The 20,513-nt window shown below is 42.8% G+C and overlaps 3 protein-coding genes across 6 annotated transcripts in view; 2 read left to right on the top strand and 1 right to left on the bottom strand.

Moving 5' to 3' along the window:
- The window catches only part of LOC109523283 (protein FAM126B), a 30,547-nt gene extending 20,891 nt beyond the window's left edge, over nucleotides 1-9,656 (top strand). For 2 of the 3 annotated variants that reach the window (XM_019882303.1, XM_019882304.1), the window contains 7 exons: nucleotides 151-266; nucleotides 686-781; nucleotides 2,035-2,151; nucleotides 3,749-3,836; nucleotides 3,914-4,070; nucleotides 4,568-4,720; nucleotides 8,964-9,656. In XM_019882303.1, the coding sequence (XP_019737862.1) occupies nucleotides 151-266; nucleotides 686-781; nucleotides 2,035-2,151; nucleotides 3,749-3,836; nucleotides 3,914-4,070; nucleotides 4,568-4,720; nucleotides 8,964-9,583 (1,347 nt within the window). In that variant the 3' untranslated portion in view covers nucleotides 9,584-9,656. The remainder of the gene's footprint in view (nucleotides 1-150; nucleotides 267-685; nucleotides 782-2,034; nucleotides 2,152-3,748; nucleotides 3,837-3,913; nucleotides 4,071-4,567; nucleotides 4,721-8,963) is intronic. The other variant, XM_019882305.1, reaches the window with a different exon arrangement.
- A 4,712-nt stretch (nucleotides 9,657-14,368) lies between these two features.
- LOC109523288 (PERQ amino acid-rich with GYF domain-containing protein 2-like) lies at nucleotides 14,369-16,482 on the top strand. 2 transcript variants are annotated; one of them, XM_019882310.1, is made up of 3 exons: nucleotides 14,369-14,915; nucleotides 15,180-15,452; nucleotides 16,079-16,482. In XM_019882310.1, the coding sequence occupies exons 1-3, from the start codon at nucleotides 14,408-14,410 to the stop codon at nucleotides 16,360-16,362; spliced, it is 1,065 nt and encodes a 354-aa protein (XP_019737869.1). In that variant the 5' UTR covers nucleotides 14,369-14,407; the 3' UTR covers nucleotides 16,363-16,482. The 2 variants fall into 2 exon arrangements, with proteins under 2 accessions (XP_019737869.1, XP_019737868.1); XM_019882309.1 differs by having other exon boundaries at nucleotides 15,177-15,452.
- Nucleotides 16,483-17,409: 927 nt separating this feature from the next.
- On the bottom strand, nucleotides 17,410-19,320 carry LOC109523285 (protein ALP1-like). Its single transcript, XM_019882307.1, has 3 exons — nucleotides 18,608-19,320; nucleotides 18,413-18,530; nucleotides 17,410-17,904 (listed from the first exon to the last, which is right to left on the bottom strand). The coding sequence occupies exons 1-3, from the start codon at nucleotides 19,312-19,314 to the stop codon at nucleotides 17,464-17,466; spliced, it is 1,266 nt and encodes a 421-aa protein (XP_019737866.1). The 5' UTR covers nucleotides 19,315-19,320; the 3' UTR covers nucleotides 17,410-17,463.
- Nucleotides 19,321-20,513: the final 1,193 nt, after the last annotated feature.

The following is a 20,513-nucleotide window of genomic DNA, read 5'->3' as shown; positions in this document are numbered from 1 at the left end:
TTGGTTTCTGCCTGAAAGAGAGAAGAAACGGTTGAAATGTGCTCAAATGTGACCTCGTGTAAAGTGTTACAGATTTGAAGCACCACTTTGTTGTGTCAGTGCCACTGAACTTATACAGTCATCGTGCATTTGTGTTTTCTGTATGTATAGCCTTCAAGCTTGGGCTCCATGGCCTTGACCGAGGGTGCTTTGTGTCAACATGACCTGATCCGAGTGGTGTACAGCGGCCTCCACCCTCAGAGAGAGACCTTCACGGCGCAGAACAGGTACGCCTGTTGCTCCCAACGGGCATTGTGATCAGCAGACTTTATCAAGACTTCGCTTTCCTTTGAGCGCATGTGAAAAAAAATCCATTTGTCAGACTGAAATATTGTTTATGGCAAGAAACTCCAAGCCCCCTCAAGGTTTGACGCTTCGCTGTGATGATACATAGCCAGTCGTTTGACTCCACCGCACACGCTCGATTATAGCGCTTCCTCTGGAGTTCTGAGGACCTTCTGCAATGATACGGATGTGCACACACTCAATGGTGGAAGAATGCTGACTTTTACGGGCAGTGTAAAACACTCCACTAAAAATCTGGCAGAATGTAAAAACATGGCTCCGTTTTTTTTTTTTTTTTTAGTTTTACAAATACTGCAATATGATTCTAAACTATCATTGTGACATTCATGTGCATTTGCAGGTTTGAGGTGCTGTGTTTCCTCATGCTGTGCTACAACTCCGCTGTGGTCTACATGCCATTGTCCTCCTATCAGTCAGTCTGCAGAATGAGCTCACGGTGAGGAATGCCCGCACAGACATAAAATACATAGGGAAATATCTTTAACATAAATATATGCAACCTTGATTTCATTCTCCGCTGCTGCCTCATATTTGTAGCAAACGGCTTTATTTTTATTATTATTGTGCTTGTTGTTGTTGTTTTTTTATTGCAGTATCAACTTAATGTACAGTCTCTTTGGGACTGGTGGGCTATTACTTTTCTCGGCTGAAACATTTATCGTTTTGGGTTTTTTCCAACAATGATGTCATGCCATATGAAATTCACGTCTTACGGGGGAATATTCGCATTTTACAGCTGATCGCTGGGATGCTACTAACCACTGCTGGGGGGGCCCGAAAATAATTTGCCATAGATTGTTTTATTATTAAAAAAAGAAAAGGCATAACTATTTTATCACTGATGCACCAGTAAAAGAAACATAATGGACCTTTGCCACCCTACCAAATTCAAAGTTCTGATATGGTTGTGATGCATCCTAATATAAATCTCCCTGAATGAATAAAGTGCTGTATTTCTAAAAAAAAAATACCATTAGTTATTACAGCAATAAAGTCCCTTTTTTAGGAGCACAAAAGGTTTAGTTTTTAATGATTTCTTTTCCCGTTTTAAACTACAACCCAATGCTATCTTGTAATAATATGACTTTATTTTCGTAAGATCGCAAATCTCTATTGTGAGTTTTTTTTTTCTTCAAACGATACGACTATTTGATTTTTTTTTCCAACTTTCTCCTGTAAAAAGTGATTGTTATAGTAACATGACTTTTACCGACAGGTGTCCACATGATAGTCAGGTCTAATTGGCATAAAGATTTGTGGAGGTTGCTTAGAAAATTTTCTAACTCGAGCCTAAAAGTTTGAGGACTCCGAGAGTGGTTGTTTGGCTGTGCGGGGGGACTGCTATATGTTGTGACGTTTTCATCTGCTTTATAACGAAATTCATTAATTTCTTGACATTTCATCTTGGCTTCATCGTCACACAGTTTCTTCAGAAATTTTACTCTTGAATTTCAGCATTGTTTTGCAGTCAGTGAGGATCAATATGTGATTCATAACATGAGTCGTTGTGCTCTAAGGCTTTCGCCAGTAACGGCGCCAGTGCAGTCTGCACACTATTTCGTAAGACGGACAGCAGCGTTTGACTGTGAAGATTGCAGCGCGCCAGAACAATGCTCAGACCTCAAGTCAAGCCTCCCGGAGAGCACTTAATGCTCAGGACTGCTGTCAACGTGTGTGTGCCATCCTCAGGTTGTGTGTATGCGGTTTCCCACGGCAGCAGCAGAAACTCTGGCGGGAGCCGTGCAACCGCGTGCTTTTGGATCCTGAGTTCATGGTGCAGATGCTGACTGCTGTTTATCATGCCATGTAAGTGTCGCATCCAATTGCCGTCTACGCCCGATGACCACTTCATTAGGTACACTTGTGCAATCGATTACAAGAGCTATAGCCACAATTCTCCCGAAAGATATTGGTCAGTTTTTAGTGAATATCACAGATAGGTACCGTATTAAACTAACAATCTAGTGTCTTTACTCTTTTAGTTGCATGGGGGACCAAAATATTAGGATCAGATTTCATTATGATGTACTGCAGTCCTAAACAAATTATAAGATGCAACCACATTATTGAACATATTGTTATCCCTTAACGGGCCCACAAATTTCCATCTATCCATTTTCGAGACAGTTTGTCATTATTAGGATCATGGGTGAACTGGACCCTCTCTCAGCTGGTGAGAGGTGGTCTACAACTCAACACCATGGAATGGTCTTCTATCAATCGAAGGGCAAATATTCATTCACATTCACACCTGCGGGGAATGTTGACTCTTCACCCACGCAGGGGAAAAACGTGCAAATTCCACACAGGGCCCGAGCTGAGATCTGAACCCAGAGCATCTGGTATGAGACAGACGTCTTGAAAATATAAAATTGAAAGCGGAATAAAACGTGCAGTTATTATTGCCTCAAGCTGTGTGTGACCAATCTACTGTCAGCTTAATTTTTCACCCCAGGAGGCATGGCAGCAATCTGGAGATTTGTCAGACATAGACTACATACTGTATGTATGAAGAGAGATCAAATATTGTCATTTTTTTTTTTTTAAGTCATCCTGGCCACCTCATTTGCATGCCCTACTTTCACGTGTATCCTTGGCTCAAGCAGCCACGTGAAGCTTCACACTACATGCAAAGACCTTGGCCGTGGCAGAGGTAGACACGCTAGGATTTAGGTTAATATCTATCCACCAAATGATTCAGTGCCACATAAATTACTGTTTTTCTCCCACCTTGAGGATAAAGGGAACACAATCTTCAATGATTTGTCCAATATCTTCATGTAGTCACGCTTATCAGGTTCGAAAATATTCGTGTCCTTTAGGGATAATCAAATCAATGAACTCATAAGAATTCATTTTATAGAAGCAAATGAGGCAAAATAGAGTGCATTACTTGGCTCCAACCAACAGAGATGCTGATGATTCAGACTCAATCGTTTGCTGTCTGAAGAAGCACAGCGCAATGTCATCTCTGACAACGACCACAAAGACCTCGGTTATGGCACAACTCCTTGTCATCCCTCCAGTGGCATAGAGTTCAGAACATCACTTTAAATATGTTCAGGGGGAAAAAAAAAACATGATTCACTCAGCTGTCTTTTTTTCGCCCAACCACCAAATAATAATAATGAAATATTAAAGTGTGTAGTGAATCTATCTACGATAAATGATTTGTATTGGATTGACCTACTTATCCTCGATACTCCAAACAATAGTGACGCGCCTATGTATGCTGTGCACTTCCTGGCTGCATATCATAGTCGATTTGACAAGGGTCTCCCTTTGTCAGTTTGAGCTGCAGTAAAACTAAATGAGCGACAGTGTGATTCGAACATCAAGGGCTTTTGTCACAGGACACGTTGTCTTTGACATTGACTCTGTCATGTGTCTGTCGTTCTTGTAGATATAATGGAGAGTGGGAGATGGGGCGAGAAGCTTTAGAGGACATACTGTACAGAGCCCAGCTGGAGCTTTACTCCCAGCCTCTCCTGGTAAGTAACAGGTTAAATGTGTCATGTTCATTTGGCTGCAAAGTTCATGTCACTTTGCGTTATGTGTCAAAACGCAGCTGGGCAATGCCATGAAGAACTCACTGCCAGACAGCGCCCCGAACGAACCGCAGGGGCGCAAAGTTCTGCAGGTGGAAGTGACACCCACCATTAGCCGCATCTCCATCTCCGCCATCACCACCGCCTCTATCCGACGCCACCGCTGGAAGAGAGAGGGTAAGGCTCCGGGAATATACAACACCCTCATCAGTGACCAATTATGTCATCATTTTATCACAATTTGAAAGTAATGCAGATATTTATGATGACCTGATATGTTTTCCAATGTGTGAAAGGCCACAAGAAGGAGCTTTTAGGTGAGAAAATGATTTGTGTCATTTTATTTTGGTCCTCCCAGCAGTGAGAAAGAATCCTGTCACACCATTAGCACTGTGCAAAATGGTGTCTCCTGTCACTTTCTGTAGTTGTCATCATTGTAGTTTATGTCCCACTGCTTCGTATTCTTTCTTCACCCGCCTCTTCTGTAAGAAAGTCATGACAAAATGGTGCTTGCAGATTCCTCCGCCTTCATCACCGGAGGAGGCCAGTTGTCGGTCGCTTTTTAGAATTGTAGTTTTTACTTTTATTTTTGTAGACTCTCGTAAATTGATGAGACAAGAGGTGGCTGAGGCCCGCTGCCACTAAAGAACCACGTTTGTCTTGTTGACTCCCAGATTGTTTTGACTACTCGAGCGATGCAGAGTTGAGTGTCACCGTCGCTCGTCCTAATCCCGCCCAACACCCATCAGCCAATGAGCAGAGAGATGGGGGCCCTCACAGCCTCCACCGTCACAGCAGCAACATCATTCCCCCCATCACACTCGAGGGTAGGGCACAGGGGCGGACACCGTGAGCAACAACCACCCAAAACTCACCCTCTTTCCTCCCCTTCTTCAGCTTTGCGGGATTTCTCTTTGCTGCCTCTGCATTCCTCCATAGTATCCTGCCGCTCCGTTTTCACGAAGCCAGCACATTTCGGTTCAGTAAACATTTTTCAAAAAAATGATTCAAAAGTCGGTCAAAATAACTGAATTACTTTTAGACATCCCAGACTTTTCCACAACAAAAGTCTAATACGGTCCCGGAGGGCTCACAGCATCCCAGCATGTGGCTGTTGGTTGCATGTATGTCATTCAAGTGGAGACTCAGGGCAGCAAGAAAATGGATTGGAAACAGTGGCGTATAAAACTGCAGCTAATGTTAACATGTATTTCCGTTTTCGTCGGCTCACATCTTTAGATGTGTGCTTCTTCTCATTAGGGTCGGGGTTTAGCTGGAGTGTATCCGAGATGACTTTGGGCAAGGGTTAGAACAGCCTGGACTGGTTGCCAGTCAGTCGTACGACAGTGCTCCAGATTTTTCGTTGATTTTATTTGCTCTTGATTGGAGTCTTCAACTGGTTCTACTGTTTGTTTTGTTAAAGTATGATGTTTAGGGCCCGACCCATATGAATTTTTGCAGGTCAATGCCAATTTTTAATTGGCAGGAAAAAAAAATTCTGATTCATTGCCCAATTAAAAAATATTTCCTGTGTAATGAATAAAAGTAGAAAATTCACAGGAAAATTTTGAATGGGACTGCTGACTGTTGCTAGTCTGAAAGCCGCATTTGTGAAGGCTTTGTGGTGAGTCGGCCTTGCCCTGACCAGCTATTTGGACCTGAACGATTCAAAGTTGGAATTGTTTGAATCGATCGAAAAATTTTTAAATTAGAGGTCAAACCCCCAAAAGCTTAGTAATTTTAGGTTTTTATTTTGAAATTTTTGAGGGAAAAAAAATGCTAAACTGAACTGTACTGCTTGGTGGAAACACGGCATTAACTCGCCCGCACCTAACAGCCCGCTGCTCTTTGCCCCCAAAAAAAGTGGAAGAGATGCCAATTTTGGTTTGGAAGGAAGTGAGGCCAGTGGCCTTGTTGCATGGGCCTGTCAAAACCTCTCAGTCTACTTCCCACGAGTACATTCTTACTTTGGCCCTTGTCACTCACTGAGTCATAGCGGCTGTCTTTCTCAACCTTATAAGCAGATCAAGTAGATCCGTTTTGGATGACTGGCGGACCACCTGACCTCCCGTTTCCACGCCGCGGTTCATTGCGCCGCTTTTTCGCTCACGCTCGGCCCCACACATTCATACAAGCGACTCTCCATTCTGTTTTGCAGTCCAGCAGCGTTAGTGACTGCCAGCGCAGCCTTCTGCCATGTCACATTATTCCCTCAGCTCAGTGAGTGGGAACGAGCCTTCTGTCATGCATGCCTGTACTTTAGCAAGCTTTCCAGATTCCCTCCAGATACCCAACATCATACTTGACAAGGTCAAGCGGAATGATTCGGTTGGTATTAACAAAATGTCAAGCACAGCAATACAGATCCACTAATTGCTAGGGTCCACCATCCAGCCCATTTTGTCCTTGTTGAAAGTCTCTATATCTTTGTGTGCTCTTTGGATATTGAACCTACGGCATGAATGAAGGTCAGAAGGAACTGTTCAGTTGCCTCTGCATGACCTTTTCCTTTAAAGTTCTTTCTGCAGCTCTTCCAACGGAGAGGACTGGGAAGAAGGATCTTGTTTGTTGTGAACTCGATTGCATGCTCGTGTCATATACATGTGTTGACCCTGGGGGATGTAACGATATCCAAACATCACAATACGATATTCTCACGATATGAAAAGGAACTATACAATAATTATCACGAGGTTATGGTGAGTTGGCGATATTAAAAAAAAAAAAAAAAAAAAAAAAAGCTCACGATACTGTCTAAAAACGTTTGTGAAGAAAAAAAAATCACTGGGGGAAAAAAGCACGCAATTGTGTTTTTGTACATAATGGCCGCGATGAAGAAATAGGATGAGCCAGTCATTTTATTGTGATGTGCTCCTATTGGCAAAGTGGCGCAAGCTATCATGGTCTATGTAATTCACAATGTTGTGTTTGGCTCAAGCGGGCGAAAAGTCATGTTTATTTTGACGGAGGTGTTGAAAAATATTTGCTTCTATGACTGATTTACGCAAATGACAATTTCTGCAGTATGTCCAGTTATCATCTATACGCTGTACAACAGGGGTGTCCAAAGTCGGTCCTCAAGGGCCGCTGTCCTGCCTGTTTTCCAGCTCTCCAAGGAGCAACGCACCTGATTCAAATCATCAGGATCGTTCTAATGCTGCTTCAGAGCTGGCTGAGGAACTGCTCATCTGAATCAGGTGTGTTGCAGCCGGGAGAGATGGAAAACAGACAGGACAGTGGCCCTCCAGGCCCGGAGCTGGACATGCCTGCTGTACAATAATGGACCATGTGTCAAGATTTTATCCATTTCATACAGTCTGTTGAGGAAATTGATTTTAAGCTGCTATTGTGACACAAATAATTGACCCTGTGCATCAATTTGCCGCTGTAAAAGAAAGATTCCATCGGTACCGCAGCAGGGTTTTTAATTTACGTTGCTTTAAATGCTCCGGTTAGGTGTCACTCATTTAGAATTGAACCAAGTGCCCGCCAAAACATTCTGATCCTTTGCACAATATAATGGAATTCAATAAAAGACCGATATCACCTTGTAGCTACATCTTACAGTCTTCCAGGAAGACTGTTTACATCGTAGACTCTCACACTGTGTTCTAGTTCTTCCATACCAATGCCATCTAATCTTAATTTTATGCATCTTTTGGTCCATGTGCTGGAACATGAGCATTCGCATTGAACACATAAAAATATCTTGAATTACGAATCTATGGTGCTAATGTTGCATTGAGTGATTGATTGCTTTAGTTGTGCATCTTTACTTTTGAGCGATATCCTTATCCGTCTTGGACACATTTCAAGCGTCCATGTTGAATGTGTCAGAGGGCTAACCGATGCCGTTCCTGGCCCAGTTGCCTCATGGACTTGTCAGCACAAAGTGGCGTGCCATCAATCTTATGAGGCGTTTGGAGCGGCCTCGGCACTCTCCGCAGATTAGCAGGCTGGACTGGGCTGGCCAGTCACGTGACTAAGCGGTGCCGCAGCAGGAATAAATGATGGATTGGGCTGGAGAGCATGCGTCTTCCCCCAACCTCGTGTTCTTTGCATGTGAATACGACCCTTCTTTCTGCTCCGTCTGTTTACCTTGCTTGTCCCAACAGTGCATGATGGAGACCAACGGCTGTCTTTCTTGAACATTTTTTTTGTCTTTTATTTATCGATGTATTTGTTTATCCCCTCTAACCAGAAAATGATGATGTTTGTGACATGAATGCTGAGCCTGGTATTAAGTTACTCAACTATCACCTACCGCACAATTATAAACAAATAACTTTTGGGTTAAATGCAGCACCAGGCGAAAGTCTTTAAGCCCCCTCAAATGTTCATCCTGACTCTTTTCACAGCAGTTATTTAAATTAACTCATTCAATATGATCCATTTGCACTGATCACCCCCTTTGAGTGGCAGCTCATTTTAGAGCGTTTTGACCGATTTTTCCCACAGAATATTGACTTCCACCCACCCATCTGTCTATTTTCTAATTTGCTTATCCTCACGAGGGTCGCGGGCGTGCTGGAGCCTATCCCAGCTGTCTTCGGGCAGTAGGCGGGGTACACCCCCAACTCGTTGCCAACCAATCGCAGGGCACACATAGACGAACAACCATTCGTCCTCGGCACTGTATTTTGATTCTCAAAGACAATTCAAGTCGTTGGCATTAAAAGAGCTAAAAATACCTAAACATACGAAAGTTAGCCTTGTTATTAGTGGGGCATACTGTACGTGCGCCCTTCAGAAAATATATGAACATAAAAGCTGCAAAACAATAACAACATAGTTGATCAACCACATAGAGATAAAAATGGCATGTGAACCTATATTTGTTTGTGGTCATCATAGCTCAAACAAAACAATTCAAACTGTGGCCTAAGACTTTCGCGCGGTACTGTGTAACTCACAGGCCTTGGCTCAAGGTCAATATATTCTGTCTAGAATTATTCTTCCATTTGTTAGGGAACTAATGATGCTGTATGGTCTGAGCTACACTTAACATGCCATTTTATGTTGTTATGTTGTTATTTTAACACTTTAAAAAAATGAATGTGATCAACCTAGATGCAGACGGTATGAGCGCCGGTGAGGATTCCTTCAACGCGAACGACCCAGATGAGGGTTTCTCCTCCGGGGCATCCAACAGCAGCCAGCCCAGCGGCACCAGGGCGGGCGGCGGTGGTCCGAGGGCCGGCAGCCTAAGCAGCGGCGGCAGCAGCATCAAGAAAGCCATCGCGGCCCGACTGTCCCGGGACAAGGAGCGAGATAGGCCCGAGGTGGCGAAGCAGGTCGACGCGGCTGCGGAAGTCAAGCGCCAGCACCAGAGGAAGCAGTCGCCCCCGGCCAGCATCCGACTCGACGCCATCCAGCTGAGTCCCATCAAGAAGCACCTGAGCTTTCCCTCCGGACCACCGCTGGTACGGACTGGCAGCACATCCTCCAGTAAGTCTTTTGACTGCATGGCCTTCAGCCTGAACGGTGGCACAAGGGAACAAGAGGGCGGCGGCGGAGGCTCGACCGAAGCCGGTGGGCGTCCCGCCGGCGGCTCCCACCGCCATTCCACTGTCAGCCTGCAGGAGGGTCACATGATCAGGCCGGATGACCCCCTTCTGTCCCCTGGGGCCCCCCTCAGCAAGCAGTCCCGCTCCCCCAGCTTCAACATGCAGATCATATCACAGGTTTAACGTGTATCGTGGATACAACAAATGTCTGCACACCCTCGTTCACATGTTAGATTTTTGTCATAAAAAAAAAAAATGAGACCAAGATAAATATTTCCAAACGTTTACCACCATTTATACAACTCAGTTGAGAACAAAAATGAAACGAGATGTAAAAACAAACAAGATTAGATCATGTGGATGCAAAAGGATGCACACCCTCTTGTAGCTGGGAATATGATGTGTTCAGAATTGACCAGTCACATTCAAATTCATGTTAAACGGGAGTTAACACACACACCGCACTATTCAAAGTGCTTCTGAATAACCCCGTAGGAAGTTCGGATGTTTTAATAGGCTTTCCCTGGTATTCTTTTTCTTTCTAGCAGAAGCCAGAAGGGTTTGCGCTAACACTGACTGCTATTTGGCAATGTTCATAATTCCCTCCAACTTGACGAAGGCCTCATTTGCTGCAGACAAAAAAAAGCCTCCACACATTATTGCTGACGCAACATACTGCACTGCAGGTATGTTGTTGTTTTGATGATGAGCTGTGTTGTTTGTGCCAAAGGTAAGACATAAAACATTGGTTTCGTTGGCCCAAAACATTTTCCAAAATGCCCTTTCGAGATTCCAAGTGTCTTTTTCTTTTCTCTTTGTAAAATAAGGCTTTCATCTGCCATCCTACCACATAGCCTCGACCTGAAAAAGATGGAAGATTGTTGTCACATACTTAAAAGCAACCACAACTTGGCAGAAATTCCTGTAGCTCATCCAAAGTTGCTGCTGACCTTGTGGCAGTCTCCCTGACCAGTTTTTCATCCTTTCTTTGGTTCTTTCTTTTTTTTTTCTTGTCTTTTCATCAAATTTGGAGGGATGTCCGTTTCTTGATCGTGTTACAGCTGTGCCAAATTTCTCTTAAGTGGTGGTAATTGCCTTTACCATGGTTGTTGGGATTTGTTTTGTTCCCTTCTCCTAACTGGTACCTTTTGAACGCTTAAAGTTATTCTGATGCTCTGGAAGCCTACCGGCGGACCATTGGTTGTGCTTTAATATTACTACTACACAAATGTCAGGAAAAGCCTACTAGAACATCTAAGCATAATTTGGAGTTAATCAGTAGCACTGTAATCGTGTGATTCGTTGATTCTGAACAATGCCACATATCCACTTCTAGGGTGTGCACACTTTTGCCACCCAATTATTTTTACTCACTCTCTCAAACATTAGTAATAAAATTCAACTGAGTTTTAAAAGTTTGAAGCCACATTAATGGCTTTAATGTTCCAATATTTATCTGTCTTATTTCTTTTCGTCACAAAAACCGAGCATTTTAACCGCGGAGTGTCGACTTTTTATATCCACTGCATGCATGTGGATGTGTCTGTCCGTACATCTTCAATCATGATGAAGAGGTAATTCCTCCGGCTCCTAAAAGGGGAACGTCTTGGCCAGATTCCCGGCAACGTACAGTGGTTCAATGACATTTCACCTTTAGTTTGAGTCGACATTCACTCAGCAATAATTCCACCGCGGAAGGCGTTTGTAAGCTTCGTCTTCCTCTTTCCCGCCCCGTCATTCCTGGGCTCACGTGCAATTGCTCTCACTAGCTAAATCTTTCCCATTAAGTGCTGTTTTTTGTTTTTTTTTAAATCACGAATGTGTGTGTGTGTGTGTGTGTGTGTGTGTGTGTGTGTGTGTGTGTGTGTGTGTGTGTGTGTGTGTGTGTGTGTGTGTGTGTTTCAATTATTTTTTTAAGGGACAATCCAAAGAAAGAAGGTCGGATGTTTAAGTCAACACGTTATTTTTGATGTTAAATGGTATACAAGAGTGCACTTTGTGCTGTCAACCCAAACTGGAACTAAATAGGGATATCTAGAACTGGAGATGAGGAAATCACTACTGAGATTATTTATTACCAAATATATATGTATATATATATATATGTATGTATGTATGTGGGTGTAAAGCATTATAGACAGGTATATGCATACAAACAACTGAATAGGTCATGAGCATTAGCTCTTCATGCTGGCGTTTGTCTTCCTTCTAGTGGCGAGAGGCTTTCACAGCATCCTAGTCAGTTCATGCAACAAGTTGTCGTGGAACATTTTTGCTCTACCTCATCACGTTATTCACCAAGACCCCAATGGCGTCGGACATTGGGCACGTGAATTTTATTATACTACTAGAACTATTCTACATTTCCTCATATAGTGGCCAAAGGTGTTAATTTACGCGCCCACTATCGGTTCGGGGTCATTGGAAACAATTGGATCCATTCAACTGCTCCTTTAAGATGTCTTACTTTTTTGGTTTTCTTTTGCAAGTGCAATTGTTTGAATGGGCTCCTCATGCTGTCAGCTCGCTTTACATCAAAGCCCGTCCGAGCTTCAGCGATGCTCGCCCGCATGCTCGTCTAAGCCCCCCAAGTGTCACCCCACCATCTTTTTGTGCCAACACGCATCCTGTCCTTAAGTTCGTTTGCTCGCCTGTCTTAAGTTGAATAGAATTTTCATATATATATTTTTTGATTTATTTCTTCGTGGGGGGGGGGGGCAACTGTCAACCAATCGTGTACATAACTGCACTTTTTGGCCCTTGTCGTCATGCTGTGTCTTTAAAGCGGGGTTACGTGGTGATTGTACCTTCTCGTTGGCTGTAAATGACTCACGGGGTATGGCTGGAAGATTTGTGATTATCTCTTTGTTGTAAAATGTGCATGTGGCATTGCAGGAAATGAACGACCACAATTACGTTTCACACTGTCCATCCATGCTAAAGTGGAATCTTCAAAGTCCGACTCGATAAGTTCTGAGACACTTTCACTTCTAGCTTATTATGTTTAAAGCTGATTTTCCACATTGGAAATAATGGAAGTTAAAATATGGCCATCATGAAACTAAAACTGATGAGAGTGGTTTCTACTTGTGAGCGCAGAAATAAAGAGTAGGGAATAAAAGAGAGTGCCCAGGCAGACCAGCAGAGGCAGCAGTTATTATGCACTGCGCTATGTGGCACATGGGCACATCACCAAGCACAAATACTGACCCTCACTGCAGCCACATCATCATCAAGTAGGGGGCGATTATCAACTAACGTTAATCTGAGCAGACAGCAAAACTCAATGCAGCTCTGCTTACATTTCGACTTTGTGTTTTGGACAGTGTAGTTCCTTGAAAGTGGCTCTGGATCTTCATCCAACCTAGCGGATTATGTGATTGGAGGAGAAACTGCAAGTGGGGATGAAAGTGCATAATGGCACATTTTCAGTTCCAGAGAAGTACCATCAAAGACTTTCTTGGTGTAAAAATGTTTCATTTGATGGGATCAGCACTGGCAGGCACTGTAGACAAAACTCGTTTGCAAGCCATTAAAAAGTCAGTTTTCCGTAATAATATATTTGAGCAGTCTTAGCAAAGGCGATGGCTGTATAATAAAACTAAAATAAAGTAAAACTGCTCTTCTTTGAATACCCGAGAGAAGTGCCATGGAAAGAGGATTTTGCTGTGCAATCCTGTCACATAGTGGCATTTTATAATTTTGTTTCGTTTTCACCAACTTCGCCCCAACTCTAAAAGACTGGGCAAAATTTTTGGGGGTTGTACGACTTTGAAGGTTCAAAAACAAATGTTCCTTTTGGGAAAACATGGGAATTCAAATACATGTTTTTTTAAACCCTCACTCTACCATAAAAAATTTAAACTACTCATCGTTTTAATCGAGCCGATGTGGACGACTTTGGAGGTTTCATTTTTTATTCTGGTCCGAATGATTTCAAAGTTCATTTCCAGCTTTGCATGTGTGACAAACTTAGTTTTCAATCATTGTGATGCACTTTAATCCATCCACCTTTACTTTCTCTCTCTCTCTCTCTCTCTCTCTCTCTCTCTCTCTCTCTCTCTCTCTCTCTCTATATATATATGTATATGTTTTGTTTTTGTTTTTTGCACACTCAGTGCAGTGTTTTTAAGTTTCTTCTAAGAGGTAATTTTCTGGAATGTTGCATCTGCCAAGCAGTGTTGTTTGTTTTCTATCTTGACAGTTAAAAGGTGATTGATTTTTTCTTCTTCTTCTTCCTTTGGATGCCAAAAGATTGCTCTAAATCCCAGTCTCAGGAGTTTAGTTTATTTAAACAAACAAAAAAGGCGCATTTGAACACTTGGCAGCATCAAATTTTCTGTTCTTGTCGTCTGAATAGAATTCTATGCAACATGTATCCCCCCCTCCCCCATCTCCTTCTCATGCCCGATTTGATGAATCCAAATAGGGCAAACGCCCTCCTCCAACGTGGTGTGCGACCATCCCAGCATTTCTCACGTGAACGTCCCCCTCCAAGAGCGAGAGGAGAGGAGAGGAGAAGGCCTGCTGGCATGCACTTTGATCCAAGATCAACTTGGATGAAATAGATGCAAGTGTGAGGAGCCACTGTACTGTTGAGGCAATCTAAGTGGAGACTTACTTCAATCGTGTAAATACAGTGTACAAAATGTTGGGAATGTAGAGAGAATCTGTATATTGTTGAATAAATATTGTGATGCAAGAAAATTTGAAATGTCTTAATTTTTTGTTTGTTTTAACACGGGCGCATCCCTGTAAAATTAGGATAGAAAAGTTCATTTAATGAGGTTTTTGCCATTTGGCAAAAACCGAGGTTGGGGTAGTGATCGCCTCCGCTCCGTATCGCTTGCAGTTTAAAAGTCTGACACGGGAGCTGACCGGTGATTACGTGATGACGTAGAACGCTACGTAATGCGTCATAACCGCGCGCCATCGGCCTCGTATATAGCACGCCCCCCTTAAGCTGTTAGTAGCAATCCGCCATATATCCGCACGATATCGGTCAACATGTTGCAGCATTGGAGAGACGACGAGACTCGCCAGCTTCTTTTCATCCGTGGGGAAGAGGAGCTTCAGCGCCAAGTATCTGGGACCGCGCGAGACACAGCAATTTATAAAGATATTGCTGCAAAATTGAACGAGCGAGGCTTTGAACGAACGCCAAGGCAGGTTATAAACAAACTGAAAGCCTTGAAAAGAATGTACTTCTCCATAAAGGACAATAATAACCGGAGTGGAATGGGTCGTCGGAACTGGCCATTTTACGGCCAGTGCAATGATATTTTTGGAACCCCGGCTTTGGCAAACCCGGTAAAGATATCCAGCTCCATGGCCAGGTCCGCCGCCCCACCGTCTCCCACTTTGTCCAGCAAGTCCAGCACTTTAGAAGACGAGGTCTGGGATCTGGCGAGTGAAAACGAGAACACTAGGCCGCGTTCAGAGGAGTTGGACGGAGAGGACAGCCAAGCTAGGACAGAAGATGAAAGGCCCGAGACCTGCAGGCAGCTACAATGGGGTGAGGTTTTGTTTACTGTTGCGTTTCATTTAACTGATATATAGCGCCACAATATAGCGCCACTAACTGTTATGAATTAAAAAGAAGCAGCAGTTCGTTCTGGTGTTTTACATTTTTAATACTTTTTGGGGCGAGAACAGCAGCAAATTGCGATGCACAAACAATGGCGCGCTAGGATAAACAACCATGCGCAAATTCAAAGTTTAAACATGAGATGTGACATTATCAACCATTTTGTGTTTATCTTCTTGTGTCTTTAAGAAGTCAGTGAAAATATTGGTCCTGGGCAGCAGGAGTCTGAGTCCCTCTGCATTAAGGAGGAAGTGGAGGATGAAGAGCTCCCCTGCATTCAAGAAAAGGAGGAGCCAGACCCTCTTCTCATTAAAAAGGAGGAGGAAGAGCACACTCACATCAAACAGGAGCAGGAAGAGCATCTCCTCACCAAGGATGGAGAAGAAGAGCCTCACTACATCAAAGAGGAGGAGAAGGAGTCTATTTTCAAGTCTCCATTGACTGGTGGCCCTTTGAAGAGTGAAGGTGCTGGCGCAACACATTTAACCAATTTATCCAGTAATGTTGTTCACAGCTGAAATCGCACCCCTACACAATTATCACGAAAAACTAAGTAGAAGGGTAGACTTGAAACATATTTGGCAAACGTTGCCCTAATGTGCCTCAAATCACACAAACGGTAGCGACCATTTTTTTCGCTTTCTCTTAGCATCATTATAGCTTCTTTGTTTGAAGTCATTTTTATTCTTGTTGTAATACTCCGGGTGCGACGTGACACAAATTCCTTCTCAACCAACTCTCTATTTTTGATGAATTTCTTTGCTCCATGTAGTGCCTTTTCATTCAGCAAACTTCTGTTCAGAGTTTGTTATTGTTAGCTCATCGTGCTAGCAGCTACATGGGCGGAACTTCCGGAGTAGTCATGTTGTTGTGTTTGGAGACAAACTATACTATTATTAACTTTCGCCATAACTAATAATATAAAACGTTTATAGCTCATAATAAATTTACATCCTACATTTTATTTCACTTATTTCCAAGTTTCTTGTAAACTGTGGTTATCAACATCGACAGGGCCCGATTAGTGAGTAAACATAAACATGTTGTGATCCTCTATGTCTGACTTTTACCTTTTTTACTGTTATTGCTAGGCACCAAACGTCCGGCGAGAAAGAAAAGGACAAGACTGGACCAGACATCGTTCATTTGGGCAACAGCAATGGAAGGACTGGAAGAGATGGACAAAGATGCTGCTGAACGGGAGGATGCAAGATTTCGTTTGTTTCTGGAACAGGACAAAAAGTTGTTTGAGAGCCTGGAAAGACAACACAGGGAGGCCAGGGAAGATCAGAAGATGCTTTTCAAAATGTTGCTCTCCAGACCTGCACAAGACTCAACCACGGCAGGCCATGTACGATGCACATGCCAGTTATGAGTCATTTTACCACACTGGGCCTTCCTACTCCAGCACCCCAGCAAAGCATGGATCGACCTACAGAGACCTTGAACTTTTCTATGGGACAACAAAGTATATTTTTTATCGTTTTTTTCTATATTTGCCTGTGTAAGCATTTGGCTTGTGTGCTATTAAAGTTTTTATTCATATCTTACAATGCTATTTGTCCTTAATTTTATCCCTCCCATAAATAAATTAGCTAGTGCTGCAGCTATCAATTATTTTGATGAGTACTTTTTTTTTCCCCACTCATTAATCAGGGACTGTAATAAAGTTCACTCATTTCTTACTGTGTAGAGTATTTTTATTTTTAGGATGATTCTATATTCATATTTGCTTAAGATTGAATTATTTTTTAATGTGAACATGACTTCAGTACAGCTGCCTCCTTAAGTGAGAACTTTACTATAAGAGTTTTATACATTTCAGCAGAACTTTATCATCTTTCATTACTTTTACACTTCTTGTAGATTGCGCTGGGTGCCTTATTTAACATGTCTTTTGTATTGGAGGTATTTTCAGACATTTATTTCGAGGTTTCATGCGCTCTCAACATAAACCAAATGAAAAAGCTGTGACACAAAGCACAAATGTTTAGTTCTTGGAGGTTACACCACCATTGTTCACTTGTAAACAAAGTATTTGAGGCGGAAAAAAAACTAGTAATTTTTGTGATAGAGTAACTCGAGTAATAAAATTACAATTAGCAATAGACGAGTTTAGAGTGTTGAATTTTATTTTTTTTATAAGAAAACCTTTAAGAGTCTCACAATGGAGAAATTCCCACTTCACAGCAGCAAAGTTATGAGAGGAAGTAGAAGAACAAAATAAATAGGAGCTGGTGGAAAGGCAGCCAGTCTCGTGGCGCCATCTTGAAGTCAAAATAACACAACACATAAGACAGACAGTCGTGCAATCTTAATCACTTTTCCTGCAACAGTTTGTTTTTTGAAGCAGTTATAGATGAAAGACGAGAGGATCAAAGTGTTCTTTCACCAGCGGCTCAGAGACGTCATGCTGAAAATGTCCACCAATAGACGCTGTTGCATCAATGGAGCATCATGACCACATCCATCAACACTAATTTTCCAACATAGCAGCCAGATTGGCAGCTACCGTACTGCGAATGAGCTGGGCACGGTTGAGTCTCTCGGTTTCTGGTATTTCAGCATGTGGTTGGAGGACAGTCTCCTCCTCTGGCACAGGGTTCCACTCAGGCAAAAAATTGTCTTTCTGTATTTCACATACATTGTGCAAAATACAACATGCAGCCACAACATTGGACATTGCAGCAAGGTCAATGTCATTTCTCTTCATAAGGCATCTCCAGCGTCCTTTCAACCGGCCTAAGGCATTCTCGACAACCATTCTTGCTGAGCTCAGGGTGTTGGTGTAGTGAGCTTGTTCCTTTGAGAGTTGATGATGCTGTGTGAATCCTTTCATCAACCACTTTTTAAGTGGGTAGGCAGCATCACCAATGAGATGCACAGGGATCTCCACCCCATCCACCACAGTTGATTTCTGTAAAGACAACACAACCATTGAAACTTCAAAGAGATTTATTCATTTTTCATTAAGTTTATTTTCCTACAGCCCTATAGTCCCACTAGTGTTGTCTGAAAGGGCTGTGTAGAAAAAGTAGTGTCACTAGCATTAAAAATTGTAATAATAACAAAAGAAATACAGCCACACTAGTGAAATTAATGTTTAGGAAATCTACCGTATCAAATAGCGATTCAAGAGTACAGTAGTTGAAATAAACCACCCCCACGTGAATAAACAATACACACACTGTGTACATACATCTACTGATGCCTATCTGGACACATCATCAGTGATGTATTCCTGAGATCATAGGGCGTTTCGGGTCTCTCAACATCATACGCCCTCCCCCAGGTGACCCAACCAGGGCTGATCAGACCCCAGCTTGTGTCCAGATGGCTAACTAGCTACCATGACTCCATGGCTCCCCTCTTTTGAGCCACAGCCATCTTGAGGCTCTCTCAGCCGCATCAGTGATCACACAAACCTCTCTGGGGAAAAGGTAGCCATGTTGCTGCGCCTCTGCAAGTTTGAACAGGTCTGAGTTGGCGAACACCCTGTCATCAGGGGTACGTCCAGGGCAACCCACGTATACATCAGTAAAACTGAAAGAAAATATTAAAACACTGAACAAATGAAGAGTACACAGCCATAGAATTCGTGCATTTGTTGTTTTGCTTACCAGAAATTGTGGTCCACAACTGCCTGTAAGATGATCGAATACCAACCCTTTCTGTTGTGGTAGTCTTCTGGGTTGTCCCGTGGGGCAATAATTGGAATGTGCGTCCCGTCGATAGCACCAGCGCACTGGGGGTAACCACGCTCTACAAATCCAGCAATTGTGGCGTCTAAGCGTTGTCCAGTTGGCAAGGAAATGAAGCGTTGGTGTAATGTGTCCACTAACGCATTAGTTACTTGCCGCACTATATTGCACACAGTGGAAAGGCCAACACCAAAAAGGCACGCAATGGTGCGGTATTCTCCCGAGGTCGCTAACCACCACAGAGCTATGGCGACTCTCCGGCGTGGTTCAATAGGCGTTCGAAGGTTTGTCGTTTGTCGTGTTATGGCTGGAGCAAGGAGTTCTACTAAATAGTCAAACGTTTCCCGGGTCATACGAAAGTGGGCCTTCCACTGCTCGTCACCTAAATGCTGAATTGTTGACCAAAAACAGTGTGCTCTGTCCCGGGTCCACATACGACGAACGGTCGGTGTAGCAGCGTTAGCAACAGCCACAATGAAGGCAACAAAGGCTTTTCTCCTCCTTCTGTAACTTATACGACTCCTTTCAATTTCGGCCAAAAATTCACGTCGTCTACGTTGTCTCAGTAGTAGCAAAGAGTTGATCCTCCGCTGCTTTTCGACCATTTTGTGGACGGTTAAAAGCATGATAGAAGAAAGAACACTCGCTTCCATGTTGCTTTGTTTACCACCAAGAAATCTGTCGCACTATTATTACGCAATGACAGCGTGGTGACGTTTTACTACACTTTATTTTTGACACAGTTGAATAGAGTTAGCATTTTCTTTTAAATTTCTTTTTTTTTAATTACTCTTACATTTTAATACTATTTTATTTGATTTTATTTATTTCCATGCATTTCTATATTATAATTAATTTGTTTTTCTCCAAAGATTCCACACAGTTATTTGTCATATTACAACCCCAAAGTGTAAATCTCAGCATGGATACTAAGCAGGTGTTGCCTGGCAACAGACGCTGTGATGCCTGGAGATGAAAATGAAACTTTGCACCTGTATGCCGCAACAGTGTGTGACTGTTGTGTTTTCCAAGCTAAGTATCACAGCTTCATGTTGGTTGCTGTGGTCAGTGGAAGAAAGGGGAACAACTGAAGGTAAGGAAAAGAAGTAAAAGAATGTTGCAAAACAGCTCTTGTATTGGGTGTATTTTTTTAAATTATTACTGTGCAGGTGTGCCTAATGAAGTGGCTCATCCCTGTCTTGTCTTCTGCCAAAGCGAAGAGGGAGGAAAGGATTCACGTGATGGCTCGACATCAGAAGAAGAAATGTCGACTCAACCAAGTAATTGAGTGTTTTAAAAAGGTGAGTGTCTGTCCACTTCCGCATCAAACTCACTCCACCTTCCTTTAAAGCCGGCGAATTTTTGTCAGGTTAAAAAAAAGGGGATTTTTCCAAGAAAATTAATAAATTATACCCACAGCCGACTCGCCCATATTACAAATGATAAAGTTTCTGAAAAAGTCATGGGGAAAAAAATCACCTTCAAATATAGTGGTGCCTTGAATTATGAGTGACCTGACTTACGCATGTTTTTCAAGACGCGACTTTTTTGCTCTGACTTAACTTGCGAGCACCCATTACTGGCAGGTGGTTCAACTCACTTCACAACAAACAGTGGTTTGGCAGATATTGGTAAATATTCTTCAAAATAGAACGATTGAAACTCTTTATTTCCACTCTTATAGACTCCAACCAATGGGAAACTCGAAAGGCACACGGGCTAACACTTAGCATCTATGTGGCAGTGTTTACCCTTAAAGCAATGAATGTCTGAAGACAAGCAGCAACACATGTAAGATATATAATCTAATACTCACAGGCAAACC

This window comes from Hippocampus comes, unplaced genomic scaffold (assembly GCF_001891065.2).
Source record: "Hippocampus comes isolate QL1 unplaced genomic scaffold, H_comes_QL1_v1.1 scaffold111, whole genome shotgun sequence".
NCBI lineage: Eukaryota > Metazoa > Chordata > Actinopteri > Syngnathiformes > Syngnathidae > Hippocampus > Hippocampus comes.
Note: the sequence above shows the minus strand (reverse complement) of the source record. Positions and strands in the feature narration are given on the sequence as shown.

Coding starts and splice junctions, on each gene's coding strand:
- LOC109523288 (XM_019882309.1), top strand. CDS start 14,408: ATGTTGCAGCATTGGAGAGACGACGAGACTCGCCAGCTTCTTTTCATC. Junction 14,916..15,176: donor CTGCAGGCAGCTACAATGGG/GTGAGGTTTTGT, acceptor TGTGTCTTTAAG/AAGTCAGTGAAAATATTGGT. Junction 15,453..16,078: donor TGGCCCTTTGAAGAGTGAAG/GTGCTGGCGCAA, acceptor TGTTATTGCTAG/GCACCAAACGTCCGGCGAGA.
- LOC109523285 (XM_019882307.1), bottom strand. CDS start 19,314: ATGCTTTTAACCGTCCACAAAATGGTCGAAAAGCAGCGGAGGATCAAC. Junction 18,531..18,607: donor GTTGTGGACCACAATTTCTG/GTAAGCAAAACA, acceptor ATTTTCTTTCAG/TTTTACTGATGTATACGTGG. Junction 17,905..18,412: donor GCTACCTTTTCCCCAGAGAG/GTTTGTGTGATC, acceptor TTGTCTTTACAG/AAATCAACTGTGGTGGATGG.